The sequence below is a fragment of the Agelaius tricolor genome, unplaced genomic scaffold (assembly GCF_023055355.1).
Source record: "Agelaius tricolor isolate 1412-34295 unplaced genomic scaffold, bAgeTri1.0.p SCAF_51, whole genome shotgun sequence".
In the NCBI taxonomy this organism is placed as follows: domain Eukaryota; kingdom Metazoa; phylum Chordata; class Aves; order Passeriformes; family Icteridae; genus Agelaius; species Agelaius tricolor.
This window is the reverse complement of record NW_027269311.1, coordinates 377,395-388,113: the sequence shown is the minus strand read 5'-3', so window position 1 is coordinate 388,113 and position 10,719 is coordinate 377,395. Positions and strand designations below refer to the sequence as shown.

At 50.1% G+C, this 10,719-nt stretch overlaps 1 protein-coding gene across 4 annotated transcripts; it reads left to right on the top strand.

Moving 5' to 3' along the window:
* The first annotated feature begins 2,690 nt into the window (after positions 1-2,690).
* LOC139604441 (neurofilament heavy polypeptide-like) lies at positions 2,691-9,637 on the top strand. Of its 4 annotated transcripts, XM_071455596.1 has the most exons (5): positions 2,691-3,032; positions 3,836-3,998; positions 4,482-4,583; positions 5,282-5,491; positions 8,638-9,186. In XM_071455596.1, exons 1-5 carry the CDS (start codon positions 2,824-2,826, stop codon positions 8,665-8,667), a joined length of 714 nt encoding a protein of 237 aa, XP_071311697.1. In that variant the 5' UTR covers positions 2,691-2,823; the 3' UTR covers positions 8,668-9,186. The 4 variants fall into 4 exon arrangements, with proteins under 4 accessions (XP_071311697.1, XP_071311696.1, XP_071311695.1 ...); XM_071455594.1 differs by lacking the exons at positions 2,691-3,032; positions 3,836-3,998; positions 4,482-4,583; positions 5,282-5,491 and adding exons at positions 6,647-6,717; positions 7,299-7,380 and having other exon boundaries at positions 8,638-9,637; XM_071455595.1 differs by lacking the exons at positions 2,691-3,032; positions 3,836-3,998; positions 4,482-4,583; positions 5,282-5,491 and adding an exon at positions 6,202-6,249 and having other exon boundaries at positions 8,638-9,636.
* The last annotated feature ends 1,082 nt before the right edge of the window (positions 9,638-10,719 follow it).

Genomic DNA, 10,719 nt, shown 5'->3' with positions numbered 1-10,719 from the left:
GTGGATGGAGCTCGTGGAGCATTTATTGCAGCTGCTTGGAGCGGGGCGAGGGCTGCCAGTACTTGGTTTTGAGAGGACTCTGCCTGCTTCTGCAACCCGGCCCCTAGCTCTTTAATAGCATCTACTAACATTGCCTGTGATCCCAGCGGGACATTAGCTAATCGCTCTAAAGCTTCCTCTATAGACCAATTAGCCCCCAGGGTATTTATCACATTCTTGGTAAGCTGATTGCCGTTTTGAAGTGCGCATTGTTTGAGCATGGACCCTTTCATGAATTCAGGGACTCCTGCTCGTTCAATAGCGCTGGCTACCCTGTCTATAAAAGCTCCGAAAGACTCTTCCGTACCTTGCTTCATTCCCATGTAAGAAGGAATTCCTCCCGGGTCCTTAATTCTATCGATAGCTAAACGTGCTAACTGCATAGCCTCCCTGCACTTTTCGGGCCCAATCAACGCTTGTGCCTCCGTTCTAAGAAACGGCCCGAACCCCATTAACTCCTCCAGGGTCACCCCATATAACGGGTCTCCTGGCTGCCGTACCACTGCGACACATTGCTGACAAATCGCCTGCCAATGGGCATTAAATAAAAGCTGTTGGTGTTGAGTAAAAATGAGCCGCGTTACCATCCTGCAATCTGCCGGCAGCAAAACCTGAGTGCCCCAGATGTAATCCAGCATTTGTTTTGTGGGCTCACTAGTTACTCCAAATTGACTAACCGTGGATCGTAACTGCGATAACAGTTTCCAGTCCAGGGCAGTTATTGTGGCTTGAAACCCTCCCCCCGGCTGGGGAGAATAGATCACCGGGCAGGCCATTTCCATAGCAGCCGATCTCGCCTCCTCATCCCCCGTGTCCATAAATTCTTTAGCTACCGCCGCCCATGCCTCCCTTCGCTGCTGAGCAACGGCCCTTGCAAGGTCACCGTCCGACCCGGGGACGGTCGAACCGCTAAGCGGAGGAGGTGTAGGGCTTAACACCGGGACAGGCGGCGCGGACGGCACGGCCGGAGGACACGCAGGAGGGGGGCTGCTGCCCGAAAGAGGAACTGGTAGCGGCGGGGAGCCGTTGTCTGGAGCGGGGGCTGGGGTTGGCGGGGAGCCGCTGCTTATTGCAGATGCCGGTGCTGGCGGCAGACCGCCACCTGAGGCAGGAACTGAAATCGGTGAGGGGGTGCCCGTCAAAACAGGCGCCGAAGCTGGCGGGGCCGTGCTGCTTAAAGCAGGCACCGATGGGGGTGGGGAACTGCTGTTTAAGGTAGAAGGCGATGCCGGCGGAAGATTGACTGTGGACGTAACAGGAGGCAGCGGGGAACCAAACCAGTCCCCATAACTCCTGTTCCTTTCATGAGCTGCACTGGCCTGCCGGGCAGCTCTTTCCTCTGCCTGGTATTTTAGCAATTCATCATGAACGACTCGCCATAACTTCCCCCACTTTTTCGCGGTCTTATCGTCATCTATGACTGCGTGCCACAGCTTATCCCCGAATATACGCCACTCCAACAATTCATGCACTGTATGTGGATTACGAAAAAGCCCCTGTGCACACCCATAAGCTAACAACCCAGGAAGTTCTTTCTGTAAATCTATCCCCTTAACCTGACGGCCTCGTAAAAAGTCAGTAAATAAATCATATGCTGCTTGCCTGTCTTTATCCATTTTAACGACGATAGCGCGCTTCTTGCGGCTCTATTCAGGTCCGGCAGCACGTAGCAGCCGGGCACTCCTCTGAGCTCACCCGGGGCACTTGACACCTTCTTTTTTCAGCGGTGTTTTTTGCCGTCCCCAGCCGCGAAAGGACCTGCACTTGACTTTTACGCCTCCGACCGTGGCTAGTCCCGAAGGAACACGTCCGGGGTCACCATTTGTCGTAGCGGCGGGAGAGATGCGACACACCATATGCGATGAATAGCAAATCCCGAAGTTTATTGAAACTCCACACATATTTATATTAGTGTTAATGAAGCTTATACATATTGCAAAAGCCGAGCTCATTATTGGTTAAAGCACACTTAGATCAAACACACCTACTTCTATCTCTTAACAATTATTTTGCTTCTATGTGTACATTCTTCTAATTTCTCTACCTTGGGATAGCTACATTTTCTGGCAAGCAATTTTCTCCCCCGTCTTCCCGTTTTAGAGAAGGTCACTGTGACCTTCGTCAGTAATTGGGCACCGGTTGCTTAGTTCCCAGCTTGTTTCTCTTACCCTTATCCATCGGTATCACATCGGAATGTCCTTTCTCAGCTAACCAATTATCCAAAAAGCTCTCTACAGTGGTGCCTTTCTGTTGGGAGCTCCTTGAGTCAAGAAGTTTATTCTGTAGCATCAGCAGTGGGCTGGCCTGAGCTGCATCAGCAAAGCTGCTGAAGGAATCAAAATCTTATCTGAATTGAGAAGATCCATCCTGGCTTTAAGGCACAGGGAGAAGGGAGCAGGCAGCTGGGTCTGGGCAAGCCATGCAGGGAAGGTGTCTCCTGGAAAGCCATGCCAGCTCTCCAGCAGCCACCCCCTTGTACTGGGGCTGAGCACAGAAACGGGAGCCTGAGGGATCCTGGACTGGACTGTGGTGCCTGCAGCCAGAGCCCTGCTGTAGAGAGATGAATCATGAACTGAGAAGCCCGTGCTGGGGTCACTTGGAGCATTTACTGTTTCATGCTGTCAGACCTTGGGACATCGTCCCACAGGTGATTAATTACTGCTCATCTCCTTGCAGCCTGTGAGAGTGGATGTAGGGGAGACCTGTCATCTCTACATCGTGTTTGACCCAGCTTATGAACTGGATTTGAAGAGCTGGAAAAAAGAGAAGGTTCTGAAGATAGACATGGTCAGGGGCCATCCTTTTGTGGAGCATATCACCCTTCAGGGAGAAGTTCACTTCCCAAATCTCCAAATGCAGCCCAGCTCCGTGGAGTTTGGCTGCATCATGGCTGGCACTAAAAAAGTGCGTTCCCTGGAGATGACCAACTGCAGCCCACTGCCCGTCCAGTACCGCTGGTCATTCCGTTCCGACAGCGAGGTGACCAGGTTTAGGTATGTGCACCTTTGCCCTCCCCTTGAAGCTCTTCTTGCTGTGTCCTGTTTGTACTTGGCCAAGAGCAAAGCTGTTTGCCTGGCATCTGACAAATGGCACTGAGCAGCTGTGCTCAGGCTGGATGCTCAGGGAATAGGTTTTCCACCACTTTGGTGCTGCACAGCCCCCACAGTGGTTTCCCCTGGGAAGGAAAGCTGGGGTGAAAGCTGCTTTCTCAGACCTCTGTGGCCTGAGACCATGTCCACCTTGATGAAGGGCTCCTAGTCCTTGTAGTCTTGTAATTAAAAGGTAACTTTTGTAGTTACAAGAAGAACTATGTCAGTGGGGTTTTTTTTTAGAAAGGAATGAGGCACTCGAACCAGATAGCAGCCACAGGACAGCTAAATCTTTCAGAGAAAAGAATTTATTGCTCTCTTATCAGAAGAAATGAACTTCTTCCCGCCTCGAAGGCACTGTTAGGATTAGAAGGAAGAAGCAGATGAAGACCAGACAGAATCCTGTGTTTGAATGGAATTGATGCCTCCTGTATGAAGTGTATGAATATGCAACGGGCTATTGTTCTTAAGGGTTAATCCTTTGTTAGTGGGGGTCCTTTTTCGGGCTCGTGCTGCCCAGAAAAAGGTACCCGGACGTCTGTAACTCTTTGTATTTGTTGTCCCATTTGTTGTCCTAATTCAAATTGTCCAAATTATTTTTACTCTAATTGTATTACTATTTTTATAACCGTTTTATTACTATTAAACTTTTAAAATTTTGAAAACAAGTGATTGGCATTTTTCACAATAGTTCTCTTATTTTCCAGAGATGAGCTTTGCCCACCTAAATTCAAACCCCAACCACCAAAAGGGAAGAATACCAGTTTGGAGTCCCCAGCATCTCGATGGAGACACTTCAAGATGAGACAGGAGCAGGCAGCCAGAATGCTGAAAGAAGTGGATGATTTTACCCAGTCTTTAAGAGACAAGGTAGATTTTCTTGTACATCTGCTGCTTGTGTTGCCTCCCCAGCCTGCCACCACCAAGTCATGCTCGTGCTGACCTCCCTTTTTGCTGCCCTGCTGTCCTGTGCCCTGACAGTGGGCTGGGCAGCAGGGCCAGTGGCTGGACATGGGCTGTGTGGGAGGGAGAAATAGGAGAGTTTTCCTTGGAGAAGCTCACTCAGGTCCTACAGACCTGTGTTGAGTGTGGGATTTTTTGCCTTCACAATGAAAGATGAGGCTTTTATCTGCATCATCATGGTAAGGCCTCCAGCTTCCTTCCCAGAGCAAGCTGGGATGAGTCCTGATCTCCATGGAGCCTCTTCCCAAGGCAGCCAGACTCCCTGTTTGCAGGGCTCTGCTTTCACCCAGAGCTGCTATTGCACTGCTGGCCCTGGAGCTGTCTTACAAACGGAGACTTTGCAAAGTGGCTGTCTCTTCCTCCCAGCATAGAAAATGGCTTCTTTTTCAGGTGCAATCAGATCAACTTCCTGAATTCCCCCGCCTCCAAGTAGGGTTTGAGGGAATCAGCAGCTCCGTGGACGAACCGCAGCCTTCCCTCGAAGCAGAGAAGGTAGGAGGGAATCTGTCTCACTTGCACATTGTCAGTGTGGCAAGCAGGGCTGGAGCTCCCAGTGCCACTGGTGGGCCTCAGCATTGGCCACAGAGGGGCCTCCCATCCCTGCAGGCCCATCACAAAGTGCTGCTGAAGGAACTGGTAGTTGGAGAGGCCATGCAGGACACGTTGTAGGGCTGCCCAAGGACACTTTGCAGCACCTATGGAGGGCACTGCTCCCCCTGGAACTCCTCAGGTGGTCCATAGGAAACTTTTGCAGGAGCTTTTGCTGTAGCACCTTGAGAAAGCAGCATTTAAATCAGAGAGAGGGGAAGAGCCTCAGGAGTCAGATGAGCTGGGCTGGAGTCCTTCGCTCAGCTCCGAGAGCTCTCACTCTGAGCCTCCTCCTTTTCTAAAAGCAGTAAGAAATGCTTTTTAAAGGCAAGTTGTGCATCAGAGAGAATTTCTACTGCCAGGAGACATCCCAGTTCACTTTCACGTAATGTACTAATTAATGCATTGATCTGTGAGTGTGGGAGAAGATTTTCCCCATGGTCCCTGCACTGGTCAGTGGCATGGATGCAGGATGAGATGAGGGTGATTCTGGCAGTGTTTGGGGAATAGGCCCCTCCAGGTACAGCTGCACTTTGCTCCAAGATGCTCTTCTGCATCCATTGCCATGCTCAACAGCTCAATCTCTCCTGTCTTCCATCCAGGCTTTCAGTATCCTGCCAATGTCAGGTGTGCTGCAGCCAGGTGAGAGCCAGCAGGTCTCCTTCACCTACTCTGGCCACCTCAACACCATCTCCGATGTCACGGCGCTGTGCCACGTGGAGGGAGGCCCCACCTACGAGGTGCTGGTGACCGGGGAGATCTCACGTGTCCGCTACTCCGTGAGGCCCCAGGAGATCAACTGTGGCTTACAGGTACCACACACATCCCTGGCACAGCTCCTTGCCTTGGCACCACGGCCAGCAGGTTCCTGCCCACCTCGCTCCAGGGCTCCCTTCCCAGCCCCTTTGTTGGCTCTGGGGCTTGGAAGCCCAACCTTTGAGGGACACATCTGGCATCCAAGCTGCTCTAAAATGGCCATCTCCAACCCTCTCCACAATGCTGGGAATGCCTCTTTTTCAGGGTACCTAACACTGCCTCCTGGGGCAGGCAGGGTCCCAGTGGGGGTGCTCTGAGGGGGGTGTCCCTGAGACATCTCTCTGCTGATCCACACCTAAAGCCTGACCTCCAAGGAGATGCTCTTGTCTAAAGCTCTTGCTTAATCCACACAATAATCAAGGGAAGAAGTTGGGCTTCCAGTCACTACCGTTGGAGAGACTGTCCCAGAATAATCCCCACTTCACTCTTTTCCAGTCAAAAGCCCACAGATATTTCCAGCTGCTGGCCCTGTCTGTGTTGCCCTGGGTGACTCCCTTGTTGCATCTATGTTGCTTGCCAATACTTGCATGCAGGTGCCTTTTCTCCTGGAATGCCTCAGTGCTGTCTCTGTTTCTCCTGGCTGTGGGTGACCCCTCAGAGGGCAGAGGGCCTGTGTGCCCTGGTTCATTTATTGCTGGCCCTCACATGGTTGTTACCACAGCTCTGTGTGCTGCCAGAGCTGCCTGGTGCTGTGCAGGTACCCTGTGAGTCTCACTCACTGGATTTTGATGAGCAGTACCTTGAGGAGGAGAAGGTGAGAAGGCAGGTCTAGTCCCCATGTACACGCTGCCCAAGCTTCACAGCACTCCAGCATTCCCAGGCTTGTGCCAGGGAGATGGAGGCAATCCCCAGGGCAAAGCCAGCTCTGCTGACATGCTGTGGGAGGACCTAAACTAAATAGTTGGTGTTATTGGGAGGAAGGGAGGAGACAGAAAATGGGTTGATTGAGTCTGTGTGATGAAAGGCAAGAAAAGGAATCTTGCGTATGGTTTCTCTTCCCTCCACATACAGATCCTGCGGATGGCAGTGGGGTCTGAGTACCAAAAGAGCTTTGTTATGCCTCCACGTGCCATGGGTGAGACACTGCCTCCAGAGGTGCTGCAGGACCACGAAGCACACAGGAGGCCAAAGGCTCCACAGGCAGAGCTCAAGCCCATGGCAGAAGCCAAGGCCAGGGCTGAGTCTGAGGTCAAGGCCAAGGCCATGGGCAAGGCAGCAGCAGGTCAGAAAAACAGTGAGGGTTTGGTGGTGTCTGTTTTGCCTGTGGTCCAGCCCATACACCCTGAACTCTCTCTGTCACCTTGCTCTCCAGGGAAAGCCCATTCTTTTAGCAGCTGCCTGTTCCCCAGCTTGGTGGAGGAGCTCTTGGCTGAAGCGCTGTGGCATCCTCTACCAACCCTGAGTGTAGCCAAAGCAAGCTCCTATCTGCCTGCCATAGACTGGGGAAATAATCAGGATATTTCCTTGTGTCCCTTAGCCACAAAGACTAGGGCTGGATGAGTTCCTCAGCCAGTAGGACCAGGTCTAATATCACTGGCTCTTTTATATTTGCACCTTCCTAGCAACAAAAGAACAATCTCATCTTGCTTTCACCGAGTCTCCTTTCCTGGGATCCGAGGGCATGGGGACTTTACTGCCCGGCCATAGCTTGGGGGATTGTCTGAATTCTGGGGGGGGATACAAGCTCCCCAATATCTCCTGGGATGATAGGCTGGGTCAGGAAAAGCTGTGAATCCTTGCAGCTGACCCAGAGCACCCAGGTCAGCTTGCAGTCACTCATGGTTTCTCCTCTTTGTGCTAAAGAACTGCAGCGAGAGAAAGCTCTGCAGAGGAAAGCAGAAGTGGATAAAATAGCACTGGAAAGGAAGCTCATACGGAGGAAAAAGTGAGTAAGGCTTCCATGGGTTACTGCTGTTCCATGGGTTATTGTCCCTGGAGGGCTTCCCTGCTCCAAGGACTCTGAGCTCAGAGGTGCTGGATAGCAAAGGCCAGAAGCAGCACAGGGATGGCCATTCTGAGCTCCCTGGCTGCCAAGAGAGGAAGGACCTTCTTCTGTTGAGACAGAAGATCTTCTTCTCTATTGGAGTGCTGAGCCCTCCTGGCTTAGCTGCTGCCTGCAGGGAGCTGGGCTCTGGGCTTGCCTTGGCACTGCCTCCAGAGGTGTCTTTAGGTCCATGGTGTTGAGTTGCACCTTCTTGATCATCTCCCTTCACCAAAACAGTGGGATTGTGGTATGGGCAGGTGTGGGGCAGAGAGCAAAGCTTGGTTTGGGTCCTGCTCCTGCCACAGCATTGCAAGTCCTTGCAATGCTGATCTGCCAGGCTTCTCCTTATGGTGGGACACCACCCACAGAAGCTCACGTCCTTTAGGCTCCCCTTCAGCTGCAGCAGTAGGCCAGCCCAGGAGAAGCTCAGCTCCAGCAAGGCAGCCCAGCTCAGGACACACAGGCAAAGTGTGGAGCTGAGAGTGGAGGCTGGTTAAAGCAAGTCTGTGTATCAGCACTTCCTTCAGCCCAGGCTGAAGTTGGTTTCATGGGGAGGAGACAGATGAGGCTGTTTCAGATGGCTTTCATGGCAGAGAGCACCGGTTTGCTTGCTCACAGCTGGGTTCCTGCAGGAAATCTGGCTGACAAGAGCCTGTCTTGCAGGAGAGGAGTTCCTGCAGCCTTTGCTTTCTGACTGATAGGATTATTCTCATTAAGGAGCAGGCTGTGCCCTGAGGGGTGCTGAATGAGCTGAGTGAGAATTGGTCGGAGAGATAAGCAGATGTCAGCAATCTGTGATCTGCTTTAAACTGGGAAATCAAGAGACAAAGAGCATTTTCAGGCATCAGCACAGAGAGCTGCTGGATCAGCCTTTGGCAGTGGGCTGGAGGTGTCTGGCTGTGCCTTAAGAGGGAGCTTGCACAGCCAAGACCTTATGATGGCAAGGTTCAGGTTTGGCTGGTCCTGGAGGTCCCCTTGCACCAATGGCATCACTTGGGATGTTCCCAACCTCTGTGGGTTGAGAAAAATTCACGGAAATGGTCTCGTGGTTCTGCCTGGCCTCAGGGTCAAGGAATGAAGTGCAGGGCCGGCCAGGACTGCTGAGCCCAAGTTTCTGGTGGGGACTCTCAGCGATTTTTTCTGTTTTGTTTGCTGAAGGGAGCTGAAGCAGCTGGCTCAAAAGCGTGAGGAAGAGGCAAAAGCCTTAGAGGAGGAAGAGAGGCGGAAGGAGGAAGAAAGGCGGAAGGAGGAAGAGAAGCGGAAGAAGGACAAGAAGGGTGTCTCTGTGGGGAAGCAACCTCCAAAACCAGAGAAGGGGAAAACCAAACCCCCAGAGAAGAAGGAAACCAAGGCTCCAGAGGGGAAGGAAACCAAGGCTCCAGAGAGGAAGGAAACCATGATCCCAGAGAAGAAAAACAAACCTCCAGAAAAGAAGGAAACCAAACCCCCAGAGAAGAAGGAGACGAAAATCCTAAAGAAGGCAACCGAACCCCCAGAGAAGAAAAACAAACCTCCAGAAAAGGAAACTAAATCCCCAGAGAGAAAGGCAACCAAAATCCCAGAGAAGGAAACCAAAGCTCCAAAGAAGGGGGAAGCAAAAGCCCCAGAGAAGGGGGAACCCAAAACCTCAAAGAAGGATGAAACCAAAGCCCCAGAGAAGGGGGGAACCAAAGCCCAAAAGAAGGGGAGAACCAAAGCCCCAAAGAAGGGAGAAACTGAAATCCCAGAGGACGCAGCTGAGATGGAGAACTTGATCCAGAGGTTTCAGATCTATGAGTCATTGCAGCAGAATTTCTCCTACTGGAACAGAGTTCAGGGTACTGTGCAGATACCTGTGATCCAGAAGGGAAACAAGTTCCAGCATGCAGCTGGAAACCAAGGTCAGAAGACCAATAAGCCTCAGGAGAAGGTGAAGAAGAAACCTGAACAAAAATGTAGAGACCAAAGCAATCTTTAGTCATCTCAGCTGGAGATGCAAAGCAAAGTTACAGAGGGGACAGTCAGATGATGATGTTCCACAATGACTGGGTATCATCTGTGCTGATGGGGAGGTTACCCCTTCTTGGGACTCAGTTTTTTCAGGCAGGGAAAGATTATTCTTTATTCACTCAACTCAGTTTCTACAGTTTCAGACCTCGTATGCAACTTTAATTAGTTAATAGATTTCTTTCTAAGTAAGCTATTGGTTAATAAAATATATTTTACTTGTGCATCAAATCTCTCTATTGTATTGTTTACTTGTTCTCTGCACTGATCCTCATGGGACAAATCCTTGTTGTTGCAGGTACATTTGTTTTTCACCCTCAGAACAGATTGTTAACAAACTCTCATTCTCAAAATAGCTTCACATGGGAACTTGTAACTGCTTCTCTGCACTTAGAAGAGATGACAGGCCAGCTGTTAATATTGCAGAACAAGGCCTGATTTCATAAGGCCTTTCTTTTATCATTATTCTACCTGTCTATGACATCTCCCCCTTTTCATTCATTTAAAAAAGGCTCCTATGTTCTGATGTTGAAACAGCTCACTCTTGTGAGGGTATTATCTCATGAAGGTTTTCACTGGTTATTATCTGTTAGACAACTGAAAGGTGAATAAGCCATAAATGAAATAACAGCATGATGGTGTACTGGAGGGATTAAAGTTGTAAAAAGCATATTGGAATTCTAAGTAAATCAGTTATGAGAAAAACTCATGGGAACTGCAAATTCCATGGAAACAGAAATTCAGTACGACTTTTTAAAGTGCAGGGTTACTGAAAAATAAATAGAATAACGTGCAATTTAGCATATTGCTGAACAACCCAACAGCTTTTTGTGACTGTATCTGGCATCATTTTATATGGCAAATTTGTTAGCATTCTTGTTAAAAATATCAGACCATGTTAAAATTTGATAGGTAATAAGGCGTTGCATTTACCGCTTTTCAATCTCTCCAGTAACTGTAAAACTATATAAAACAATCAGAATTTAGTCAGAAAACGAAATAAACTTAAAAAAACCCTATAGCAACACGTTTTCAAGGCGCACAAACACAGTAGGTAAGGCTCCTGCCTCCTATCAGACAGAAGTAATCAAGCAGCTCTGTGCCAGAGCAGGGGCCTGTGCCGCCCACAGGGCAGAGGGAAAGCCCTACAATAAAGGGAAACTATGGGGAGAAGAGAGGACATTTAAAGTGCAATGACATAACTACACATCAATAAAGCTTCTCTTAATATTCACACAATAGTCATCCCTTCAT